This window comes from Perna viridis, chromosome 7 (assembly GCF_037379345.1).
Source record: "Perna viridis isolate PV_CMFRI_1.1 ecotype Kerala chromosome 7, ASM3737934v1, whole genome shotgun sequence".
NCBI classification, from domain to species: Eukaryota; Metazoa; Mollusca; class Bivalvia; order Mytilida; family Mytilidae; genus Perna; species Perna viridis.
This window is the reverse complement of record NC_142451.1, coordinates 49,417,227-49,443,508: the sequence shown is the minus strand read 5'-3', so window position 1 is coordinate 49,443,508 and position 26,282 is coordinate 49,417,227. Positions and strand designations below refer to the sequence as shown.

The following is a 26,282-nucleotide window of genomic DNA, read 5'->3' as shown; positions in this document are numbered from 1 at the left end:
AAACCATAAATCTGTGTTATCCTCTTTTGGTCTTTCTACCAAGGACGATGATTGTGATTTACCGTCTATATACTGGATTCCTAAACTCCACAAGAATCCATACAAACAACGTTTCATAGCTGGATCGGCAAAACGTACCACCAAACCTCTTTCAAAACTTTTAACTTCTATACTCACAACTGTCAAAGAGGGTCTGCAGTCCTACCACAACACTTGTTACTCCCGAAGTGGCATTAATTCAATGTAGATCCTGAAAGATCTTTTGGAGACAATCATTTCAAGACTATTATCTGAATATAATAGCATTAAAAACCTATGATTTTTTCAACACTGTATACTTCTATTCCCCATACTCAGTTAAAATCCAGACTTAAAAACATTATACATCGTTGTTATTCCAAAAAAGATGGTACACCTAGATACAAATATATAGTTCTTGGTAGAGATTCCTCATACTGTGTAAGAAACAATTCCAAATCATCTTCCAAATATACAGAAGATGTTTACAAAATGCTGGAATTTTTAATCGACAACATATTTGTCCAGTGTGGTGGACGTGTTTTTCAACAAACGGTCGGCATTCCAATGGGAACAAATTGTGTTCCTTTACTTGCTGACCTATTCCTTCACTCTTATGAAGCTGACTTTATAGCTGATCTGATCAGAAAGAAAGAATATCGTTTGGCTAGATCCTTCAGTCTCAGTTTCCGCTATATAGATGACTTATCTTTAAACAATCCTAATTTCGGGGATTTGATAAATCGCATCTACCCAAAAGAAGTTGAGATAAAGGATACTACAGACACTGTGAAGTCAGCCTCATATCTTGACCTACACTTAGGAATTGATGGTAAAGGAAAACTATTGACCAAACTTTACTACAAACGTGATGACTTTTCATTCAGAATTGTCAACTTTCCTTTCATCTGTGGCAACATCCCTTCAGCACCTGCGTATGGAGTGTTCATATCACAACTCATACGTTATGCCAGAGCTTGCCGAAACTACGCAGACTTTTTGTATCGCGCTAGAACTCTAACAATTAGGCTTCTGGAACAGAGTTATGTTGCTACAAGATTGAAGTCATCACTACAGAAGTTTTATGGTCGTCATCATGAACTCGTGGATCGTTATGGTGTATCCAACTGCACCATGAAAACTGATTTATTCAACGGGTCATAGTTTTCCTTTCCTCGTTTGTCTACCCCGGACTTGACTTTTTATGAACAACTCTGCGGTTGTTTCTAGAAAAGCAGAGGACGCTTACCCCACCGGTGTACCTGGTCCATGCTCCCACTTTTTAGTGGAGTCCGAGTTGCTCATTTGCTTTTGTTACTTTGTATGTATGATTTTAGTTACTTTATATTCTTTGTTGTGTATGTCTGTTTTCCATGTCTGGTCTTTGTCCCTGGATTACATTCTTTTGATTACCGTTATAACCTTGGTTCCCTTGATTACTATCTCATCATTTCCGATCTATACTTTACACTTACATGTAACTCTTCTATTTGAGAAAAAGATAGATGTCCAGTAATGTCGGGTGTAAATTTTTCCTTTAAAAATGATTCTACAAGATTCTCGAAGCCTAATTCTTGCAAAATTTCCTCGATTTTTTTCACAATGTGTTGTACAAAATTGATCACGTTTTAAAGTTCCGAACATTTAAGCCCTGAATTTAGATAATCAAAACTTTTTACAGCATATAATGAAGTTTAAACAGCATATAAAGAAGAGTGCTGATGTAGAGAAATACACCGCATATATAGATAAAACCATCGCATATATAGATGAAACCACCGCATATAAAGATGAAGCCACCGCATATAAAGGTAAATCCACTGCATATAAAGATAAATCCACCGCATCTAAAGATAAAACCACCGTATATAATGGTAGACCCACAGAATATAAAGGTAAAACCACCGCATATCAAGATAAAACCACAACATATAAAGATAATACAACTGCATATAAATAAGAAAGTATCGAATATAAAGAAAACAGCACCGCGTACAAATAAAATTGACCAGATAAGACAGTTATGGCGTTCCATATTCTAGGGTTTGGATAAAAGTGAATATTGGTATAAAGGTTTCGATGTTTGTAAAGGGATAGTATTTCAACAAGTGCAGAATCTTGAAATTAAGGCCCTCCCCCCTCCAAAAAAATCTAAATTGTTATATTCATACGTCTTGGGCTTAGCCAATAAAGTAGGGGGAGAAACCCGAGCAGTTTCGATTATTCTATGTACTGAAAACCAAAAGCTAATATTGAAAAAAGAAAGTATGGCGAACCGTAACGTAAATTCTCCACCGAAATATATCTTTTGGATCTATTACTGCATCCACTGATTGAAAAATTCGTATCAAAATAAATAAATTAATAAGAGAATGTTTCGATATGCTTGGAAGAACGAATAAGTTTTCAGATTGGAAATGTCACCGAAAAACGTTATTGTGTTGTAAGATCATTTACGGTAATTCTTAAATTAGCTGATCACGTGACAAGGAACAGTATTTACAATTTTTTTTTACATTCACGCTTATAGTCAGTTACAAGTCAAACGTCAAGATTAACTGTCTATAGATCAAGATGGGCCGGTGGGGGAGAGCAAGACTAGCTAGGCGTGATAGTCCGACCTTTCATGATGTCGAAATGCGATCTGAACAAAAACGGATAGAAAAGGTATAGTGAAAAATGAAAGTTGGGACGAATATACACGTTTTTAAGCATACACTTGATTTTACACATGCATTTTAAATACCCATTTTGTTATTTTATTTGTAGAGGGCTAACATCTTTTTGAATACGTTAACATGATGTATAACTTGTACTACAAATAGAACTTGGCAGTGGCTATACATGTATTTATATATTACAAGATGATCTTTTAAAATGCTGAAAATTGTTGGCTCCATTAATACATGTATCTGCAATTTTCTGCATATTTCATATTTTTAGTCCAACATAGACTGATGTACTGCAAGTTTGTCTGACCAGTGCTTTTTTTTTTTAATATTCTCAAAAGATTGATCATATTTTGGGAGGGGGAATTATTGCACATTTATAAAACAATGTAATTAAAATACCTATTAAGTACTTTTTTAGATTCAATGCAATTAATATGAAAATGATTTAATTTCATATAAATGCTTTTGGTAATGTGTTTCAAAGAAAATCTCCTCTTTAATTAATGAGTGGAACAGTATTTCCAATAAAATGACAGTTGGTTAAAATGTTCAGATAAGCAGGTAATAAAGACTTTTCCCAGGTACACAGATCTTTCTTCCAATTAATTAAACGTAATTTAAAATTAGAAAATAGAAAATTATATATAACTCCTTACAGTGGAACAGAAGTTAGTATGAGGAAGTATCACTCATTGTTGTAGCTATGATCTTTATGTGTCATCATATGAGTTTTAAGCCTATGACTAGGGTGTCAATGACTGAATGTAAATCTGGAGTATCTCCTAGGTGTTTACATATGTTTTGAAATGATTTTTAAAACAAGCATAAAACACCTGAAGTAAATGACCTTGCTATTTTACTGACACACACAAGTTAACTTTAAAAAAAAAAAAACTAAAGTTATCTCCCCTTCACTGGAGAAAAACTCAACATGTACATTCAGAATTTTAAATATTAAATCCTTCAATAACAAAAGATGTGCTACCTGCTTAAATCATAACCTTGTATTGAAGTGCAGTATTTTATAAAGTATGAATTTGAACATTCTGGATCGCAAGAAAATGTTTATTGAATAATTTTCCTAATTATAAATTCACCTCGATCGTGTAGGTGTTTCAATTATTCATTCCTATCACAGGTAAAATATAAGTACATTTACAAATACGATGTTTGATATGAGAGAAAAATGAAAGGTGTATGAAATCTTATGAATATTTTGTGGCTATTAATTAGAAAATGTATTTACTGTATTATATAAAATTAATTGATTTTTTGGATTAGGTTGTGCTTTGCTTGAAATTTATAAAAAATCTATCAAAGTTTCCACATTTTAATTGTAGCAATTTTTAGGGCAATGACTAGTCTCCCCATATTTATTTAGGAGACAAAATAGTTTTTTTCCTTCACTTTTTTGCTCTAAGTTTTGACCAAGTTCTCCTTTAATGCCCATTTTTAAGGTTGCAGCGCTAACTTAACCAGAAGAAAGTTGATTTGGTAGCCAACAATACTGAAATATTTCAAATATTCAATGTAAAAAGATCCATAACTCCTGATAGGTTAACATGGTATGAGTACAACTAGACTACTTTGTTTTGGTCTAAAGCTCTTTGTTTGAGAAGATTTAGCTGATCCTCAAACCAATAACGTAAAACATGAATAGATGGGTTGACTTTAGAATTATTTTATATCCTAACACATTTAGAGAAGTTAATTAATGACAACAAGTGTTATGGCTTGATCAGGATTTTCTTACTTTAATATTGTAGCCGTATATGTAAATGATAATGGTGATAATAATATCACTTCAAAGAAAGGATATCCTCAATCTTTAACTTTTCACTTTTATAGTCTTGAGGCAATTCCTCTCTGAAATATCATAAAATATCAACCTTATATATATATCATAGCATTTGAGATCAACTGTTTGCCACAGTAATCGATAATGTTTTATGTAGTATTTAGTTAATTCTTGTTAATTCTTTAATTAGAGGAAATATAACTAAAGACTCCATGGGTGAAAGTCTGACAGTTAGTTGACTGTTTCAAACATTATATCCAAGCTGTTAATCTGGATTAATACATTATTACATGTAAATTTATTATTTTTCTGAGGCCTGCCAAGGGGAGATATTATAATATTCAATTGTATTACATCGTTAACTGACATTTTAAATGTTTTTACTTAAAATAAACATTAACCTTGAGAAATTAATTTATGTATTATATTTAAATTATTTATCTCATATTAAATCTTTGATGTGAAAGGGGGCTTTGTATTAGTAAGATAAAAGTTTCCTTGTTTTTTTGGGGGCCCTTGTGCGTTACACCTAGGATACAAGTCGACTACTTTAACATGTTCAGAAATCACTAAATAATTCTGGATTTTTTCTACAAAATGTCCAACAGCATTTCACCATGTAAGTTTGATTATTTTTCTTTACCAAGTGCATGTATACCAATTTCATCAAAATTGACAAGGTCAACTTAATGCTTAATCATTACATTCTTGAGCCCAGGGGCATTTTGTTATTTTGGTTTTTAAATTTGAGTTATTTATAAGGTTTTGAAATGTAGCAAAATATTTTTATTGCTAGGCCAATATTTTTATTACACGATTCATCATGTCCTAAGGAATTAAAATGTACTCCAAACCTGATATATGACAATTGGATAAGGAAGAACTCAAGGCTGTAGAAAGGGTATAAAAATTGGTTTGATGTTGCATAAGAATTGACACTGTAAGTTTGTATTAGGCCTTAAATAAGTACTGTAAAAAATCATTCTTTGTCATTTCCTCAAGTCATTTACTCGTTTGAAGGGCCCATATACAATATACATGTACATGTACATTTTACTTGAATAGTTGAAATCTTTATTCTGGGTATGTCAATCAGTTTCATATCGAATTTGACAAACACTTTTTAAGGTTTCAACACAATGTATGCTATTATGAATTATGACACATTAAGTGTACTAAAGAAATATTTTGTGATCTGCAGATGAATTAGACCACAAGAAGCCAGAAAAAGTTATTACTAAAAAGACAATTGAGTGGGATGCCACTGGGTTCACATATCTATTGGTAACAGTTTGTGTGTGCTGCCACCTAGTGTTTTTGTTTATAAATTGTGAATGTTATGTTATTGTTTGACATGTTTGTGCTGTTCCCATTAATTGATCAATTAAACCAATTATAGTTCAGAGGTTCAAATTTACTTTAAGGCGTGAAAGGTTCTGGACATCTCCATGTTTCCAATGATCTGCAGGAGGGAAATAAAACATCTTCAAAAAGTGTCAGTATTTGGTAATTGAAATTTCAAAGGTTCTAGGTACAAAATTGAAGGTGCCAGATATTGGTCCACCACTTATTTGAACCCCCCTAGTTACATAAGTACTAACTGTATACATTATGCATGTTTATTATGAATAAATAAAGAATTTACATTTATGGCGAACTACAAAATATATGGTAATTTTCATCCTGGTGAATCCAAAGAAATAATGTTTATCATTTTCATCAATAGATTGTTAATGAGAGTGTAATGTCAAAAAGACGTCTAAAGAGCCCAAAATATCAAAAGTTATCTTATGGAAATGCTACCAGTTTACAGTATTTCATTATCCCTAACTGTTTTTGTGAACATTTTGAATGTACCGGTCAGTTTTGATGCTGTAAAGTTATTTTTTTTTCAGTGTTAACTTGTATTGATTTATTATTTTGGAAAATATTTTTTAAAAGTACATCATATGCAAGCAAGTTACAAAAATATAATTTTCAAACAGTACATTTAATGGTTAAAATTTGGAGTGGAGGGGTGATTAAAATAACCAATCTATAAAGATAACCTTAGCAAATACAAGAAAAAAATACCAAATTACCAGTCCTACTAATGTGTTGTTTCAGTAGACTGACTTTATCAAATTATAAAGTATGTTTAGTTCTATTGAAATATTCTTTTTTAGGACAGTAAAGCTTAAAAAAAAATTTGGATCATTATTATATCATTGAACCTTAGCTAGACCTTAATGTCTATACCTATTTTACAGTAGTTTTCTGTTTTAAAAAACTTCTATTAACAGACATGGAACTTTACAGGGTGGGTGTCTTTTTCTTTGAAAAATTCAAATTGAATTGAATGGAGATGACTATTTTTGTCACTAAAATAAGTATTAGTTTAAGGTCAGGACTTTGTAATGATGGTCTGTGCTAGCCTCTATGATTGCTATGTTATATTGCTGAGTGGTCCTTTGGAGTTTTATATAAAAAAAAAGACATTTAAACCCCTGCATCTTAATATAAGCGAGTGTGCAGTGATCAGTGTTCGATTTTATCATCACTAATTTTGACGTGCTTGTACAATGCATAAAACTGATTTTTTTTTTTATTTCTTCAGCCAAACTTGATCTTGAGAATAATGAAACAGAGCAATATTTTGAGAGGGTGAGAGAAAAATATACTTGCTTGTGTATATTAACAAGCTCATTCACAATATTTGTGTTATCTGCTGTAGAGAAACAAAAAGTTTATTTTGTATTTTCAGTACATGCATTTGTGTATTTGGTATTTACTGTGAGGTTCCATTTTATAAAAGATGCCTCTTATTGATATCATTTTTTTCCGCATGTACATGCATGATTGTCATTATATGAACACTTCTGTATACCACTGCATTCACAGTCACTGCATTATAACATCCACTGAGTGAAGCCAAGGGAGATGACTATATTATATTGTACATGTATTATAATAATTATTTATTTGCCTTTTTTTGTGTATTATTTTGTGTTTTATTTCAAGTTATTTTTATCAAATATTTTAACCCATTCAGGACCATTAAGTTTTATAAATCACGTTTTTGTATTTACTGGTAATGTAAGTCAAGTCAAATGTGGTATATTAAGGCTTGCAGGAGCATAAAAATCTATGCTTGGGTAGCGTCATATCTCAATAATAGGTTTAATTTGCTCAGACTTACTACATGGTAGCACAGTTATTGTGACTTTCTGAGGAAGATAAAACAAGTTTTTTTTGTTTTTTTTTACCAGATTGTCATTTACGGGTACATAATGTATACTGTGTGAAGCATTTTTTTAAGCCATAAGAGCATGAGATTGTGTTTGCTTTAGACAGGCGAACAGTTCAACTGGTTTCAAGTTTTAAAGAAACTTGTTAAAATGATCCTAAGGCCCTGGATGGTTAAGACAAATTTCTGAGTTTTAGGTTAGGTTTGTCATGTTAGGGTTCATACAGCAGGTTTTAGTTAAGATTTGGAATGTTAAGGTTGATACAGCAGGTTTTAGGTTAGGTTTGGCATGTTAAGGTTGATTGAGGAGGTTTAGGTAAAGTTTGGCATGTTAGGGTTGATACAGCAGATTTTAGGTAAGGTTTGGCATGTTAAGGTTGATACAGCAGGTTTAGGTAAAGTTTGGCATGTTAGGGTTGATACAGCAGATTTTAGGTAAGGTTTGGCATGTTAAGGTTGATACAGCAGGTTTAGGTAAGGTTTGGCATGTTTAAGTTGATACAGCAGGTTTTAGGTAAGGTTTGGCATGGTTAGGTTGATACAGCAGGTTTTAGGTAAGGTTTTGCATGTTAAGGTTGATACAGCAGGTTTTAGGTAAGGTTTGGCATGTTAGGGTTGATACAGGAGGTTTAGGTAAGGTTTGGCATGTTAAGGTTGATACAGCAGGTTTAAGGTAAGGTTTGGCATGTTAGGGTTGATACAGCATGTTTTAGGTAAGGTTTTGCATGTTAAGGTTGATACAGCAGGTTTTAGGTAAGGTTTTGCATGTTAAGGTTGATACAGCAGGTTTTAGGTAAGGTTTGGCATGTTAGGGTTGATACAGCAGGTTTTAGGTAAGGTTTGGCATGTTTAGGTTGATACAGGAGGTTTAGGTAAGGTTTGGCATGTTAAGGTTGATACAGCAGGTTTAAGGTAAGGTTTTGCATGTTAAGGTTGATACAGGAGGTTTAGGTAAGGTTTGTCATGTTAAGGTTGATACAGCAGGTTTAAGGTAAGGTTTGGCATGTTAAGGTCAGCACAGCTGGTTTTCAAGTTGAACCACACGATGACAACAATGCTTCAGTTTTGTAAATATGTCAGTATGATTTTATGAGATGTGCTTTTCAATGATAATTTTAAGCTCACTTGGTCTTGATATCATTAAGGTTTTTCACATTTTTTTTCATGAATGAGTATTTTAGACTTTCAGGGTCACAGCATTCAGCTTTTCTATATCTTGTAGTTATGGTTATTATGTGCATTACATCATAATTTGGAATGAATTGTGTTTTCTCTGTAGTATTGTACAGCACCACCAAATAGGACAATATCATTATGAAGTGTAAAAACAAACGGTGGTAAATACATGTACTTGTCAACTGCCCATCATGTGTCAGCAAAACATCTTCATTAAAATCATTTTGTTACAGTCCAGAAATAGTCATTTGTGTAGTTAGCAAATAAATTAATGGTTTGAAATTTAAATCTCAACTACAAATGTAATCTTCTCTTTTCTCTATATTAAAATGACTAGTTAAATGGTCAAAAAAAAGAACAATAAAGTCGTCCAGCCATGACCATTAAACACCCAGTATATACAGTAAATTGTATTGGGTTAAGGTCACAGGGTATTTAATATTGAACTATCCCTTCATTTCTCCAGTGAACACTGTTAGGTTTACTAGTGATATTTTGGTAGAAACTACCAAGGTCATAGTGTGATGTTTCAATACTTTTGAGAACAGGTTTTTTTTCTCTCGGATATTTATAAGATATTTAAATGCATGTTGCTACAGCTGGAATATAACTTGCTCCACTAAATATCTTATTGATTCATATTTTGGACAATTGATTTTGCTAAATCATAATATAACTCTTTAGATTCTATTTCAATGTGATCATGGAATGCTAATTTAAAAGTGAAAACAAGAATTTCTGCATTTATTAGAAATGGAATACCGACAGTTTGAATCAGGACTTTATTTACAGCCTAAGGCTTTAGACTATGATTCTAATAAAGTCTATGTGCATGGCAGATCTCGACAACCTCAGAAAAGAGTTATTCAATATGTCACTAGAGAACAGCCAAGATATATAACTAGCGACCAACCTCAATATGTTGTTAACCAGCAGAGGTCGTTATCTCCACATTATGTTGTTAACCAACATAGGTCCTTATCTCCGCAATATGTTGTTAAAAGAGAGAGGTCGAGATCTCCCCACTATGTTGTACAACGTGAGAGATCAAAATCTCCCTTCTATCTTGTGGAGGAACCTCGCACACTGTCAAGGGGTTTCCATTCTCCCTATGCTGTTAAGGCAAAACCATCCACATACATAGTTCAGAGGGATAATAATACTGTGTATGCTAACGGAGGAGTTACCTCTCGATACCGATACAGACCTATGTCAGCTCAAGAATATAATGACATGTACAAGGTAGGCTTTCTTCTCAGGTACCAATACAGACTTATGTCAGCTCAAAAATATAATGATATGTACAAGGTAAGGTTCCTTTTTGATACCAATACAGACCTATATCAGCTCAGGAATTTAATGACATTCACAAGGTAGGCTTCCTTCTCGGTACCAATACAGACCTATATCAGCTCAGGAATATAATGACTTTACCAGGTAGGCTTCCTTCTCTGTACCAGTACAGACCTATATCAGCTCAGGAATATAATGACATTTACAAGGTAGGCTTCCTTCTCGGTACCAATACAGACCTATGTCAGCTCAGGAATGACATTTGCAAGTTAGGCTTCCTTCTCGGTACCAATACAGACCTATATCATATCAGGAATATAATGACATTTACAAGGTAGGCTTCTTTCTTGGTACCAATACAGACCTATGTCAGCTAGAGCATATATGATATAAAAGGTTAGATCCTTTTTTGGTACTGAATAGGTTCTATGTTAGTTAGTGTTAAATGGTCACAGCAAGGCCAGCTGATTGTTCTCACATTTGACCTCTTTTAGTAATTCAATGCTGAAAAAGTTAAGGATGTTTCACGTTTTTCTCAGTGTAAGTAAACCCAGTGATGATCCACATGCTTTTCAGTGCAGGTAAAGACAATTACATTTCACGTGTTTGTTAATGCTGGTTAAAGGCAAGGATGCTTTATGTGCTAGCTAGGGCTGGTAAAGCATATTTCAATAACGTGGTCTGATATGTCCTTGATGACGCCATCTGGGCTGATATTAGCCTGACACAGTCAGATAATCCTGTAACAGACCTGTTCATCAATGTATATGATAAATAGATCTATAGACAGGCTAATTTATGTATCTGCCAAAGGAACTTCCTAGGATCCCATGAATAGCAGCCTGATTCTATGGAATTGATTTATGATACATGTATCATCATGATCATCCCAGGACCCCAATATCAGCCCAAGGCCTTGGATTGAAAGTATAAGTTATCTGCTGACAAGGTTTTTGATTCTTATAATACAAGTTAATCACATGTATCGATATTGAGCAGAGTAATAAAAAAAATACTTTTGACTTTTTAAAAACCTTATGAAATGTACAAAGCAGCGACGAGTTCATTTTATGTTTACTCAATATTTATATTTGTAAGCAAACCTTAGGATGGTATAAAACTATGGCCGAACTAAACGACTTGATAATCAGCCAAGTAAGCTACACGTAGTCTGGCCGAACTAAACGACTTGATAGTCAGCCAAGTAAGCTACACGTAGTCTGGCCGAACTAAACGACTTGATAGTCAGCCAAGTAAGCTACACGTAGTCTGGCCGAACTAAACGACTTGATAGTTAGCCAAGTAAGCTACACGTAGTCTGGCCGAACTAAACGACTTGATAGTCAGCCAAGTAAGCTACACGTAGTCTGGCCGAACTAAACGACTTGATAGTCAGCCAAGTAAGCTACACGTAGTCTGGCCGAACTAAACGACTTGATAGTCAGCCAAGTAAGCTACACGTAGTCTGGCCGAACTAAATGACTTGATAGTCAGCCAAGTAAGCTACACGTAGTTTGGCCGAACTAAACGACTTGATAGTCAGCCAAGTAAGCTACACGTAGTCTGGCCGAACTAAACGACTTGATAGTCAGCCAAGTAAGCTACACGTAGTCTGGCCGAACTAAAGGACTTGAAATAAAAAAGAATGGCATTTTATAACTAAATGTGAATAATAAGATAAATTAGAAGAAACCATGTATCAACATTATGTAGCTGATTTTAGATTTTGAGTTAAATAATAATTTTACCACTTGCATATTTAAGGAGAATTGTCTACTAGTCACCTCTATAGTTGTTAGTTTACTAAGTTTGTTAATTTTAGGAAATGCATACTGGTTGTCAGTATTTCTCATATAATTTTGGAAATTTCTTATTTCTGAACATTCTTTATCTCATATATAAATAGGATAAATAAATAATTTAATGACATAAAGATAATGTAAAGAAGATTCTACTCTTATATCATGTTATTCAATTACATTCTAAATTCTTTAATATATAATAATAGTCTAATTTTTTATTTTGCTTGCAGTATCATATGGTTTTAATGATGAAATATATTTCTTTTTCATGTAACTAGAGATTCAAGCCAATCTTTGACAGGGTAAGTATATAGTATTTTAATCTAAGATCCTATGTTATATATGATGGTACATCTAAGAGCTTTTTGAAAGAATATTGTTATGTTGTAACTGAATATCCTAATTATCTTTTCAGACTAGCAATGGTCTAAGGGCTAAAAGTGAATATCACAACATATATATGTATGCAAGTTTGAAAAATTTCATAAATTTTCAGAAGTCTCTAAATATTTTAATTAGCTTGAGATAAATTTAAGTGCATTTATAAAATCACCCTAATTCTTTTGGAGCAAATATTACACAATACCTGTGGTGTATGCTTTCAGTCCCACATTAGTTTTAAGTTACATAATGATTTTTTTTTCATTTAAACAAATATGTTAAGGCTTAAGTATATTGGACTTGAATGCTTCTCAAACAAAAATCTTTTAATTTATTTTCTATGTAGATTACCGGTTAAGAAAACATTAGTTTTCTTCTGTTCATTTCTAAGTAGAGGTTAAACCAGTACTTCTCAAGTTTCTGTAAAACTAAGTTGGGATGTTTTTCACAGTGAAGTTTTTTAATGAATTAAATTTAAGGCAAATCTGGAGGTGGTATTATAAGTATTTGGTCAGTCTGTTGAGTGCCATTCAATCCTTGACAGAAATATAATGTAGACTTCAAAACTGATAGTCGCTGTATTTAGCATTATCATACCGTCAGTGTGTTTAGTATAACCATACGGTATAGAAAAAAATAATGCTATCCACTACAGTCATACAATCAAAATCATGTAGTGTTCCATAAAGGCAGTTTTGGAAGGGTTGCTGTGCCTTACCCTTTTTAATGGGTTTTATAAGCACCTTGCCCTTTTCTGTCAGTTTTCCCTAAATATATGTTAATGCTTACATGATGTGACTTCATATTGCTTCTTACTTGCTAGACTGCCCTTTTTTACCTGAATTACTCTGTCCTTTTCAAAAACTACAGGGAACACTACTATGCAAGGCTGCGCAATATTCTTTCTAAGGCTTTATTGGCTGAAGATAAAAAAAAATATTATTTTTGTCATTGTAAAATTACCGGTACAAATATATGTAACCTTACATGGTCTATTAATCTGCTTTCAGCATGAGCCAGATGGAGTACCCCTGAATCTATTGAGAGATGAGCTCAAAGATGAAGGCATTACAGACCACATTCCAGAAGCCCGGCTGAACAACATCCTGGTCAGGGCAGATAGGGATGGAGACGAAAGGATAGATTTTGTAGAGTTTATGAAAATGGTAAGTTATTTCATAATATTGTGGTAAACTGATTGAATGGCATATTCTGTTTTACTTGTATCAGCAAATAGATGAACAAATAAGATAAAACTCCAACTGGCTTCATGCATTTCAGTGTTGCAATGATGATTTGCCTCTCTCATATGAGTCAAAGTGAGTTATCTTATAGCACTTCACCTCTTGCCAAGCATATTGTTGAAAGATTCAAAGCAAAAAGAAATTTATGCTAGAGCCATTACATGAAGGTATTGTAAATTCAGAAATTATTGTGTGTATTGCACTTTTTGTTATTTAAGCCAAGACTGGGGTATAAATTCTTTTGCAATTTTGAGATAACTCCTGCATTAGTAATGTCAAGAAGGTCTAATTATTTCAATTTTATCACTTTTTTTCAATGAAAAAAAAACATTGCTATAATAGTAGCTTGTACAGTATTGGCTGGACTTTTTACTTGAAAGTCATGTGACTTCTGACTCTTAAAACCATCTGATGTCAATCAAAAGGACTTCTGGTTGATAACCGCCTTAAAAGTACTTCCATTGCAAAAGAGATCTAGCAGATCTAGCAAATGAATATTGAACTGTATCAAATTGATTATTTGGTATAAATACATTGCCTGTTTTTACAGTATACAATTGAAATTACATTTTACATGATTGATTGTGAACTAAAAATTCAAATACATATGTAGAAGTTTGAACTATATTTTATTAATGTAAATGGCTATGTTTGAAACTAAATACAGGTTGTCAAGATTACACATTGAGGAGCAAAATAAAAACAAAATAAAATGAAACAAAAAAAAAAAATTTTTTAAATTGAAATTTTGAAACATCAGTATTGTGTAGATGTATAGTTCTAGTAGTGGTGAAAGCACTGATCTGGTTGTAAATAATTAAACTTTTTGGAAATACAGAAAGAATAAATTATCATCAGCAGATTATTAAGTTTTTAAAATACCTATAAATATCTCATGACTTCTGAGGTTCAATGCCATCGGCACTTTGATTTTTATGTCTTAATATTTTTATTAAATTTTCCCATTTTGATTCTCAGATGACAACAGATGTATCAGCAGCTGAGAGATCAGCATTACAGAACATGATAGGAGCTGCTGTTGCTGATATCTTGCCTAAAAGCATGCGAGAAGATTTCCTTGCCAACTACACTTGTAAACCACCTCCCATTTTCATTATACTTATCAGTATTGTTGAGGTAAGAGCCAGAAGGCTTATATTGATAAAATTCTTAAGCTAGGGAATCTGAAAGTTCTGCTCACATTATATAGATAGTGTTTCGGGTTATTTATGCAGCAAGGCTAGTAGTCTTGTATACAATGTAATTTGACTCCTCAATTAGACTGGTATGTCATTTTATCATACACTTCTGTTAGACTGGTATGGCATTTAATCTTCCACTTCTGCAATGTTCTTTTAGTCACATTTTTACTTCAGAGACAAACTGTAGGTGAAATGCTTGATCTCCAGAATGGTCAAGGTTTATATTGTGATTAAGTGTGGTGACATGCCCACCAGTGGGTTGTTACTTGTTAGTTAGACCACTTCAAAACTGAATAAGTGATTCTAGCTGTTGTTAAGCAGGGATCATTCAGTTGATTAAAAATGCTTTAAATTAGCCTATTGAAGTTATTCCAATCTGAAATGATGGATAATCTTATTTCAGCTTTTGATTCATTTTTTTAATTGCCCATCTAAGACGGGACATATTATGGTATACCATTGTCTGTCCGTCCATCCGTAGTAAACACTTCGGATGGTAACTCAAATACACTTTCACCAACTTTTATGAAACTTTGGTGAATTGTTCATATCTATTAAGATAAGCTCCCTTTTGATTTTCATAAATTTCAGATTTTTCGTTTAGGTGTTATGAATTTTTATTTTTAAAAGGTGGAAACGGACAAGGAAATTTATTCTTTGAAAAATCATTGAAAACGGATCATTTGTTATGATAATCGACTAATAAATATAAGAGGTACTTGGTATCCTTGTCAGAAAAGTGTGTTTTGAACAAGATAGAAATGTATGGATGAAAAATCAAGACAACAAACTTAGTTAAACTTGAGGTAGCCTTGATGGTGCCAAATTTTTTGTGCATTTTTTTTTGGACATTTTTTTGGGTGGGAGGGTATTTGACAGGGCTCACAGTGTTCCTAGTTGATCATAAAAATTCATTAAAAACATATGGACAAGTTAAAAGGGCAGCAGGCGTATCATGCGCCTAAAGGGCAGCTCTTTATTATATAATTGTTGCATCAAATAAGGAATGTGTCAATAATCATAAAATCTCAAGGTTTCAAGCAAATTTTTTATATTTTTTCTCACTCATGTGAAATTATTTAATATAAATCACTCTCAATATTAAGATTCATTAATTAATTTTCTTTAGACTTCATTTGTATTAGGAAATCAGCTCACTTTAGGAATAATGAAAATGAGATATTTATGTAAGTATTAATTTGATTTTTACAGATAATTATTTTTGCTGTATATGCTGCAGAACTATCTGATACCTCCACCCCTGTTACTGCTACTTCAGGAGTACCTCTGTATAGTCCTCTGTTGTATAAACCTAAGAGAAGATATGAAGCTTGGAGATACATTAGCTATATGTTTATTCATCAAGGGTAAATTTACTGCATCTTTTTATTTCTAGGATATTAAGAATCTTATATCACTGAGAAATCAAGAGAGAAATCTCAGACGCCCAAGGGTAAGATTTTAAATTCTCTAATGAGACTCTGCCAAGTTAGAGAACACTAAAATCTGACCTGAGAGTGTCTGAGATTTCCTATTCTTTCACTTTCTGACATTGTTTGATTCTTTTTCTCACTTTTAAAATTAATTTTGTGATTAGTACACCAATACAGAGCACCTTCTTTGTCCAAATTCCACTGTATTTACAAGATGTCTTAAAGTATTTCATTACGACATCATAAACAAGGCATATTTTACTTCACCAATAGATGAGATGAAGAAATCTTACATGGCCAAAAATTGGAATATCCTTGTCTCAAAAAAAAAAAAATTATTATTACCTTTTTACTGTTAATTCTAAACAATTCTTCCATTTATGTAATGATATTGCCATGTTGTTATTGTCAAAATCTTCATCTTCTTTTGTAAATACTTGTTTTTTTTGTCTCTAATTTAATATTTCTGTGAAATTAATTTTATTTGTGAGTACCAGTATTCTTGGTTAAGGGAAAAGTTATCAGTTTGTAGGTTTTTCAGATTCCTGAATTTGACAATTCTATCGTACAAACAAATGGGAAATTTCCTTCTTGTTGGAAACAAAATTTAGTAGTTTACTAAACCCATGAAAACCATGAAAATTGGAACCCCATGAACAATAGTACTTTAACAGTATTGATGGATCTAAGGTAAATTTACAGCAAGGTTATTGCCATATGTCAAAAGGAGCTTAAACATTGTACTTTACTGAATGTATGATCAATGGTTCTCCTCTCTTTTTGTCTGGTGTCATTCACCCCTGACATACTATCAGTGGTTCTCTTCTCTCCTTGTCTGGTGTCATTCACCCCTGACATATGATCAATGGTTCTCCTCTCTTTTTGTCTGGTGTCATTCATCCCTGACATACGATCAGTGGTTCTCTTCTCTCTTTGTCTGGTGTCATTCACCCTTGACATATGATCAATGGTTTTCCTCTTTCTTTGTCTGGTGTCATTCACCCCTGACATACAATCAGTGGTTCTCTTCTCTCTTTGTCTGGTGTCATTCATCCCTGACATACATTAAATGGTTCTCCTCTCTTCTTGTCTGCTGTCATTTATCCCTGATATACGTTAAATGGTTCTCCTCTCACATTGTCTGCTGTCATTCACCCCTGACATACAATCAGTGGTTCTCTTCTCTTTTCTTGTCTGGTGTCATTCATCCCTGATATACGGTATGTTAAATAGTTCTCCACTCACCTTGTCTGGTGTCATTGATCCCTGACATACTATTAATGGTTTTCTTCTCTTCTTGTCTGGTGTCATTCACCCCTGACATTTGATTTATTGTTTGCCTCTCCCCTTGTCTGGTGTCATTCATCTCTCCTTGTCTGGTGTCATTCACCCCTGATGCACAATCAATGGTTCTCCTCTCTCCTTGTATGGTGTCGTTCACCACTGACTTATGATCAGTGGTTCTCCTCTCTCCTTGTCTGGTGTCATTCACCCCTGACATGTGATCATTGGTTCTCCTCTCTCTTTGTCTGGTGTCATTTACCACTGGCATATGATCAATGGTTCTCCTCTCTCCTTGTCTGGTGTCATTCACCACTGACTTATGATCAGTGGTTCTCCTTTCTCCTTGTCTGGTGTCATTCACCCCTGACATATGATCAGTGGTTCTCCTCTCTCTTTGTCTGGTTTCATTCATCCCTGACATATGATCAGTGGTTCTCTTCTATCTTTGTCTGGTGTCATTCACCACTGACATACGTTAGATGGTTCTCTTCTCCCTTAGTCTGGTGTCATTGACCTCTGATGAAGGCCATAAAGCCGAAAGTTTTGGCTTTCATTTTTTTTCAACTGGTTTTATTGCTATTTCATTTGCATTTTAGTTTTATTTTTACCTTTTCAACGCGGCTTTTATTATTTATAATTCCATTTGAATGCCAGAGTTTATTTTCACTTAAGACAGTTTCTTAAAGAATTTTTTGGGAGTTTAAACAATTTAAAAAAAAGCTGACTTTCTCATTACAGGTACCTTCATTTGATATTTAACCTAGTTTTCCAGCTGATATTAGGATTACCATTAGAACTTGTACATAAGTGGTGGAGAGTTTTATTAATTTATGTACTAGGAGTCATAGCAGGTATGATTTCTCTCACATTAAGGTTTACTAGAATTCGAAATTCCCCTCATGAGGGTTGAATCTCGCATTTTTAGAGGGTATATCATGTCCTCCTGCTCATACATAAATCATAAATAGTGGAGAGTTTTATTCAAATATGCCTTGGAACATGCATTGGCAACACAGTGAACTTTGATATACACTGCATTTTTTGTATGTTCTATACTATCACTTATTTAATTATTTTTCTTTTAGGTTCTTTAGCTCACTCAGTAACAGATGTTAATGTAGCTTTGGCCGGGGCAAGCGGCGGATGTTATGCCCTCATTGGTGCTCACATAGCCTCAGTCATAGTGGTAATACATAACACTACTAATCTTTTCTTGTCTTTAAAATTTTTGCAGTTTTACTACATGTATTCAGTTACTGTGGTATTGGTACCTTTCTTTAGAAATTGTTCCATTATTTGCATGTTTGCTTCTTAAGTAAGTGCATCATGAATTATGTTGAGACAATGAAAAGGAGACTTGAGGTATTAATTTTGGATTTGATGGTAGCTAATTGAGTAAACTAATAAATGTAACTTTCAAATCAAGTTTGATGAAAAAATCTTTAAAAATAATAGTTATTTCCATTTTTGATCGACAAAATATTTCTCCAATGTGGTGGATGTGTTTTTCAACAAACGGTCGGCCCCCGTGCAGGTCCAGGTGTCAAAAGAATATGCCTGCAGCAGCGCTAAGCTTGTCATAAAAGGCGACTAAAAAGTGCTCAGGAACCTAGCTGGGGCTAGGCGCTCTGTCCACAGAGCAACTGGGATGTGTGCCCCAGGTGGTGGAATGGGGTACCTCTGGCATGTTACATGTTGGGGTTTTCAGGCTATAATACAAAAAACATGACCGCAAACTATAGTGGTACACCGTGTTGGGAAAGATGTCATGTTCCTCACACGTTAAAGAACCCTGCTGCGGTATTCGATAGGAGTAGGAACCTTTGCGCTCCGCCACAGGAGGCTAAATTGCCCGACCTTACCCATCCCCCCTTTTTCTAGTGGCAATCAAAATTTGTCGACCCTTTTATCCTTGTGTCCCATCCTTTTTTCATTTCATCATTATTTCATGTTCATTTTATCATCCATTTCATGTTCATCGTCTGAATATAGCTGAAATATTGCTGCTCAGACGTTAAACCCCAACAAACAAACAAACAAACAACAAACGGTCGGCATTTCATTTGTTTGCATGGGAACAAATTGTGATCCTCTACTTGCTGACGTATCCCTTAACTCTTATGATGCTGACTTTATAGCTGATCTGATTCGAAAGAAAGAATATCGCTTAGCTAGATCCTTTAATCTCAGTTTCCGCCATATAGATGATGTACTATCTTTAAACAATCCATGTTTCGGGGACTTGATACATCACATCTACCCCAAAGAACTAGAGATAAAGGATACTACTGACATTGTGAAGTCAACCTCATATCTTGACCTACACTTAGATATCGATGGTAAAGGAAAACTATTGACCAAACTTTACAACAAACGTGATGACTTTTTATTCAGAATTGTCGTCTTACATTTCATCTGTGGCAACATCCCTTCAGTACCTGCATATGGAGTTTTCATATCACAACTCATTTGTTACTTGCTGTAACTATGCAGGCTTTTTGAATCCTGCTAGATTTCTTACAATACTGCTTCTGGAACAGGGTTATGTTGCTACAAGATTGAAGTGTTCACTACAGAAGTTTATGGTCGTCATGAACTCGTGGATCGGTACGATGTATCCATCTGTATCATGAAAACTGATTTGTTCAACATGTAATAGTTTTCTTTTCCTCATTCATCTACCACAGACTTGACTTTTAATGAGCAACTCAGCGGGTGTTTCTACAGTTGCATCTGGTCCATGTTCCAATTTTTTAGTGGAGTCTCTGAGTTGCTCATTTACTTTTGTTACTTTGTATTTATGATTTTAGTTACTCTATGTTCTTTGTTGTGTATGTCTTTTTTCCATGTCTGGTCTTTGTCCCTGGATTACATTCTTTTGATTTTTGCTAGAATCTTGGTTCCCTTGATTACTCATTCTAATGCAACTGTCAAATATAGCTATGAAAACAAAATTAGAAATAATGTCTGTTAAAACAGAAAAGGGGATCAGTTTTTAAATTGAAACTCAAACCTCAACCTTATAAAATGAAATTCCACAAAACAACAAATGTTGCATTGGAATTGAGTGTTTATGAAGTCTATGATATAACTAATACCTAGAGAATTGTACTATTGAAACCAACAATAAATTTAATAGACTGAATTTTGTGTAGTAGCTACATACAGCAATGTCAATGAATTACATATTTAAATATTGAAAATTGCTAATTACAGAACTGGAAAGAAATGAACTACCAGTGTACAGAAGGGTCATTAGTTAGATTTATGTGTAGTGCTCCAGTCAGACTTACTGTGTTACTAGTTCTAGGTAAGTGAAGTGATCCAGTCTAACTTAGCATGTTATTGGTTCTAGGTAAGTGTAGTGCTCCAGTCTAACTTAGCATGTTATTGGTTCTAGGTAAGTGTAGTGCTCCAGTCAGACTTACCATGTTACTAGTTCTAGGTAAGTGTAGTGCTCCAGTCAGACTTACTGTGTTACTGGTTCTAGGTAAGTGTAGTGCTCCAGTCTAACTTAATGTGTTATTGGTTCTAAGTAAGTGTAGTGCTCAAGTCAGACTTACTGTGTGTCTAGTTCTAGGTAAGTGTAGTGCTCGGGTCAGACTTTGTGTGTTATTGGTTCTAGGTAAGTGTAGTGCTCCATTCTAACTTAGCATGTTATTGGTTCTTGGTAAGTATAGTGCTCCAGTCAGACTTACCGTGTTACTAGTTCTAGGTAAGTGTAGTGCTCCAGTCAGACTTACCGTGTTACTAGTTGTAGGTAAGTGTAGTGCTCCAGTCTAACTTAGTGTGTTATTGGTTCTAGGTAAGTGTAGTGCTCCAGTCAGACTTACCCTGTTACTAGTTCTAGGTAAGTGTAGTGCTTCAGTCAGACTTACTGTGTTACTAGTTCTAGGTAAGTGTAGTGCTCCAGTCTAACTTAGTGTGTTATTGGTTCTAGGTAAGTGTAGTGCTCCAGTCAGACTTACCGTGTTACTAGTTCTAGGTCAGTGTAGTGCTCAGTCTGACCGTGTAACTAGTTCTAGGTAAGTGTAATGCTCCCAGTCAACCTTACTGTGTTACTAGTTCTAGGTAAGCGTAGTGCTCAGTCTGACTGTGTAACTAGTTCTAGGTAAGTGTAGTGCTCAGTCTGACCGTGTAACTAGTTCAAGGTAAGTGTAATGCTCCAGTCATATTTACCATGTTACTAGTTTTTGGTGAGTTTAGTTACTGTATTTAAACACACTACTTATCAAGTTAGTTTCACATTAAATTCCTGGCAGATATTTAGTTATACTCTTTATTTCTCCAAGACTTAATTTCTGTTACCTTTTGGTTCCTGTAATAGTCTAAAATAATATAATTAAAGTTTTCCCTTTCAGGGGAAAATTGTATAAATATTGAAGGGTTGATGAAACCTTCATGTTGTATTTTTTGTCAATTTTTTTTTGTTGAGTTCAGAGTCAGCTTGACATTTCCCACATTATTTGTCCCTTAAAAATCTTTTACTTTCAAAATGTCTGACTCTGGTTTAAAAAGTCTTTATTTTTTACAGCATTTGGTGACACTGGATTAGCTATATACAGACGTTACTTTGAGGAGGAGGTAACTAAAGTTGGTATTTCTGCCCATATCGGAGGAATGATGGCAGGTAGTTAGAAGTATAGTGTTTCACTTTCATTTTTGTACTCCTACCTGAAATCCAAAAGGGATTTTGTTTAGATAGATTACACTGTACAAAATAATTACAAATGCTGAGCTAATTGAAGCAGAACCATTAAAATAGATGAACTGATTTACAATGTACTACAGTTATTATATATCTCCTTGTTCCATGTGAAATGTTATATTCATGTCCTTTTCAGGTTTGTTGCTAGGAATACCAATTCTGAAGAATGTAAACATCCTGACATGGGAGAAAACACTCGGATATGTTACACTGAGCTTATACTTGGTCTTTGTTGGGTTTGCCATGATCTTCAATGGTGTATATGAGGGATACCCTGAAACAGACTGGTCAAAGTGCTGTCCATCATAATTTGATATTAGGACATGAATTAGGAGGAAAAATCTGTTTGTTTAAATTTGGTTGTGTTCTTTCTGAAAATTGTATGTGTAAACAATGCAACAAGAACAAAAATGATAGTACTATTACCATAACAACTCTGTTCCTGTAAATTTTACACTGGACAAAAGTTTTTTCATTGTTAAGTCTACAATTATAATTTTCAAGTCACTTTATTCTAATCCATATATGGTAGGAAAGAATAAGATTTTATAACAGACTTTCTCTATTTGGCAATTTTGTTCAGCAATTTGTTGACTGTCATGCTCCCCTGATATTTAGGCACAGCTGCTATTCCTATGCAAATTGAAGCCATAGGTCAGAACAAACCATTATGATTCCTATGTCACTAACATGAAGATTAAACTTTGAGTTTGAGTTTGATATTTCAATAGATGAAACGTATGTCATTCTAATGTGTAATTGAGGAAACCTTGTGATATAAGGGAAATAACTCTGAATTAAATTCAAATGAAATGATGATAAAATACCATAAATTTAAAATTTATTGTTTTGTTAAATTTGATTTCACTAAACTTGTTGAAATTATGTCATCATTCCCAGGAATGTTTAAGGCACAAACTCTTTCTTGAACATGTATCCCCAGTATTAAGGATAAGAAAATATGTAAGACAAAACAAAAAATGGTTGTGGATATTAAGTATGCATATAGCTGAATGCAACAGGAGGAACAAAACTTGAATAAAAGAAAAGTGTAAATCATGGTGTACTAAATGCTAGTGCCTTTTAAATATTTTTTGAAGTATCATTTACATATCTCTGTCCCGTCCATGTATCTTCCTTGTCCATGACTTGTATATTTAGAATACTCTACAAAATGTATAACCATGTTACAAATGATCATTTGATTTGATAATCCCAGACAAAATAATGTTTTCATTATAAATCAGTTCCTAATATTTGAAACTGGAACCCATTGAAAATCAGATTATTACAAATGTTTCTAAATTTCATGGTTTGTTAGTGTAAACTTCAATAAACCAGGTTATTTTGTCCTTCAATTAACCTAAGAGAAATGATTTGTGTGAATACTCCATTTTTGACCAGTAGTAGATTTATTTTGATCATCTCAGGTGTTAAATATCATATTGGGTTGTGACTTTATGTATAGTTTAATTGAAAACTATAACTGCTTCTTCATTCAAACTTCAATAGATTTGAAATTATTGCAATGACTTCGACATACTCTGTGCTGTATTTATGAATGTGTCAGAGATATTATTCACTGTTTTGTCTCTTTTACTCATTCTAGGCAATACTAGGAATTGTTTGTAAATGTCATATGTGCTACATTGTATTTCTTTTTATATACATCCCTTTTACAAAATATACATTTCAATTTTATAAAGATATTTCTAATGCATCAATGTCTTCCTTTTTTGCAATATTTCCTTACAAAATTTACCATCATATATTGTCTCTTTTTTGTGTATTATTTATACAGGATCTTATTAAATAGGTAGAACACAATGGCAATTTTTTGTGTTAGATTTTATTACTTGGTATTACTTGTCCAATTTTTTCTGATGATTGTATCATACAAATTACTTTGAGTTCAGGAAATATTTTGATGTATTTTTTTGTCAGTATGACTTATAGTTTTATCTGTGTTATATGTATTGTAACTTATGTCAGGTAGAGTTTTTATTTTTTATTAAGAAATTTACAAGATATTGGTTTAACATTTCTAGATTTTGTAATTAAAATCTACATGTGAAAAAATAAAAATAAAAATTTACTGATATAAAAGGTAAAGTAAGAAATAATGGAGAATTACATTGTACTTAGATCTTTTGGGTAATGTTTTTTTTTCTTCTAAGAAATCTAAGAAATCTGAAATTAAAATGACTACACTACAAATAACTACACTACAAAATAACTACACTACAAAATGTACCATCTTCTGATAACAATTTTCAAGAATTAACAAACTACCAAGAATACCTATAATGGTAGAGTAGGATATCATTTTAGTGTACGATATTATTATTTTTAATTAATTTATTATTGCATAATTTAGTTTGTTTTCCTTATTATATGGTATATAGTTTATTAGTGTTTGAATATGTATTAGGGTGCACCATGGCAATATAGTACTGCACTATAAGTTTAAATTTCATGATTTATATGAATTTTAGATTCTAAAATGATAATTAACCAGTGGCCAGTTTCCACATTTAGATGTAAATGGTATATATACTATCTAGTACATTGAAACCTGTCTAAACAGAATTCCTTAACACTCAGAATGCATTTAACCTGACATTAAAGGACTGTATCTGGTTTTGGAATTGACATTACAGGACTGTAACTGGTTTTGGAACTTGCATTAAAGGACTGCATCTGGTTTTGGAACTGACATTACAGGATTAACTGGTTTTGGAACTGACATTCAAGGACTGTATCTGGTTTTTGGAACTTGCATGAAAGGACTGTATCTGATTTTGGAACTTGCATTACAGGACTGTATCTGGTTTGGAACTGACATTAAAGGACTGTATCTGGTTTTGGAACTTGCATTAAAGGACTGTATCTGGTTTTGGAACTGATATTAAATGACTGTATCTGGTTTTGGAACTGACATTACAGGACTGTAACTGGTTTTGGAAATGCCATTACAGGACTGTACCTGGTTTTGGAACTGACATTACAGGATTAACTGGTTTTGGAACAGACATTCAAGGACTGTATCTGGTTTTTGGAACTTGCATGAAAGGACTGCATCTGATTTTGGAACTTGCATTACTGTACTGTATCTGATTTTGGAACTTGCATTACAGGACTGTATCTGGTTTGGAACTGACATTACAGGACTGTATCTGGTTTTGAAACTTGCATTAAAGGACTGTATCTGGTTTTGGAACTGATATTACAGAACTATCTGGTTTTGGAACTGACATTAAAGGACTGTATCTGGCTTTGGAACTGACATTACAGGACTGTATCTGATTTTGGAAGTGACATAAAGGACTGTGTCTGATTTTGGAACTGATATTAAAAGACTGTATCTGATTTTGGAACTGACATTACAGGACTGTATCTGATTTTAGAAGTGACATAAAGGACTGTGTCTGATTTTGGAACTGATATTAAAAGACTGTATCTGATTTTGGAACTGACATTACAGGACTGTATCTGATTTTGGAACTGACATTAAAGGACTGTATCTGATTTTGGAACTGACATTACAGGACTGTATCTGATTTTGACAGGTTTCACTGTATTTATTGTTTATATACTCAATGATATTCTGTATACCAATTAGTTTTTTATTCTGCCTTTGGATTAGGTTGTAGAGATCACAGTGGATTGCTTTAGAAAGTTGAATGATTTGTTTTCAATTATGACTCTCAATTTATTTTCAGGGTCATTTCTGTAATACCTTTCCTTCAATATCATGTATAATTCAACAAATTATCATCAATACTGAATTTGTACAAATATCAATCCAAATTAAAAAGGAACATTTTAGTTCAAATCAAAGCAGTCTATTCTAAGGCATCAATAGGGTCGAAACTAATTTTAAAAAAAAACATTCTATTTAATTATTATAATGGCCTGATATATAGAAGTTTATACCAAGTTATGTTTCTGTTCATTTATATTGGTATTAAACATTCAAATGGCATTATTGTACTTTTTCTGTCTCCAGTCAAATGGCATTATTGTACTTTTCTGTCTCCAGTCA

General features: G+C 33.4%; 1 protein-coding gene across 3 annotated transcripts; it reads left to right on the top strand.

Moving 5' to 3' along the window:
• The first annotated feature begins 2,493 nt into the window (after positions 1 to 2,493).
• LOC148613114 (rhomboid-related protein 2-like) lies at positions 2,494 to 26,222 on the top strand. 3 transcript variants are annotated; one of them, XM_088595172.1, is made up of 11 exons: positions 3,088 to 5,107; positions 7,085 to 7,131; positions 12,264 to 12,287; positions 13,377 to 13,532; positions 14,589 to 14,747; positions 16,025 to 16,179; positions 18,268 to 18,380; positions 18,615 to 18,715; positions 20,746 to 20,839; positions 22,064 to 22,159; positions 22,374 to 26,222. In XM_088595172.1, exons 1-11 carry the CDS (start codon positions 5,086 to 5,088, stop codon positions 22,544 to 22,546), a joined length of 1,140 nt encoding a protein of 379 aa, XP_088451298.1. In that variant the 5' UTR covers positions 3,088 to 5,085; the 3' UTR covers positions 22,547 to 26,222. The 3 variants fall into 3 exon arrangements, with proteins under 3 accessions (XP_088451296.1, XP_088451298.1, XP_088451295.1); XM_088595169.1 differs by lacking the exons at positions 3,088 to 5,107; positions 7,085 to 7,131 and adding exons at positions 7,150 to 8,606; positions 8,647 to 10,132; XM_088595170.1 differs by lacking the exons at positions 3,088 to 5,107; positions 7,085 to 7,131 and adding an exon at positions 2,494 to 2,685.
• The last annotated feature ends 60 nt before the right edge of the window (positions 26,223 to 26,282 follow it).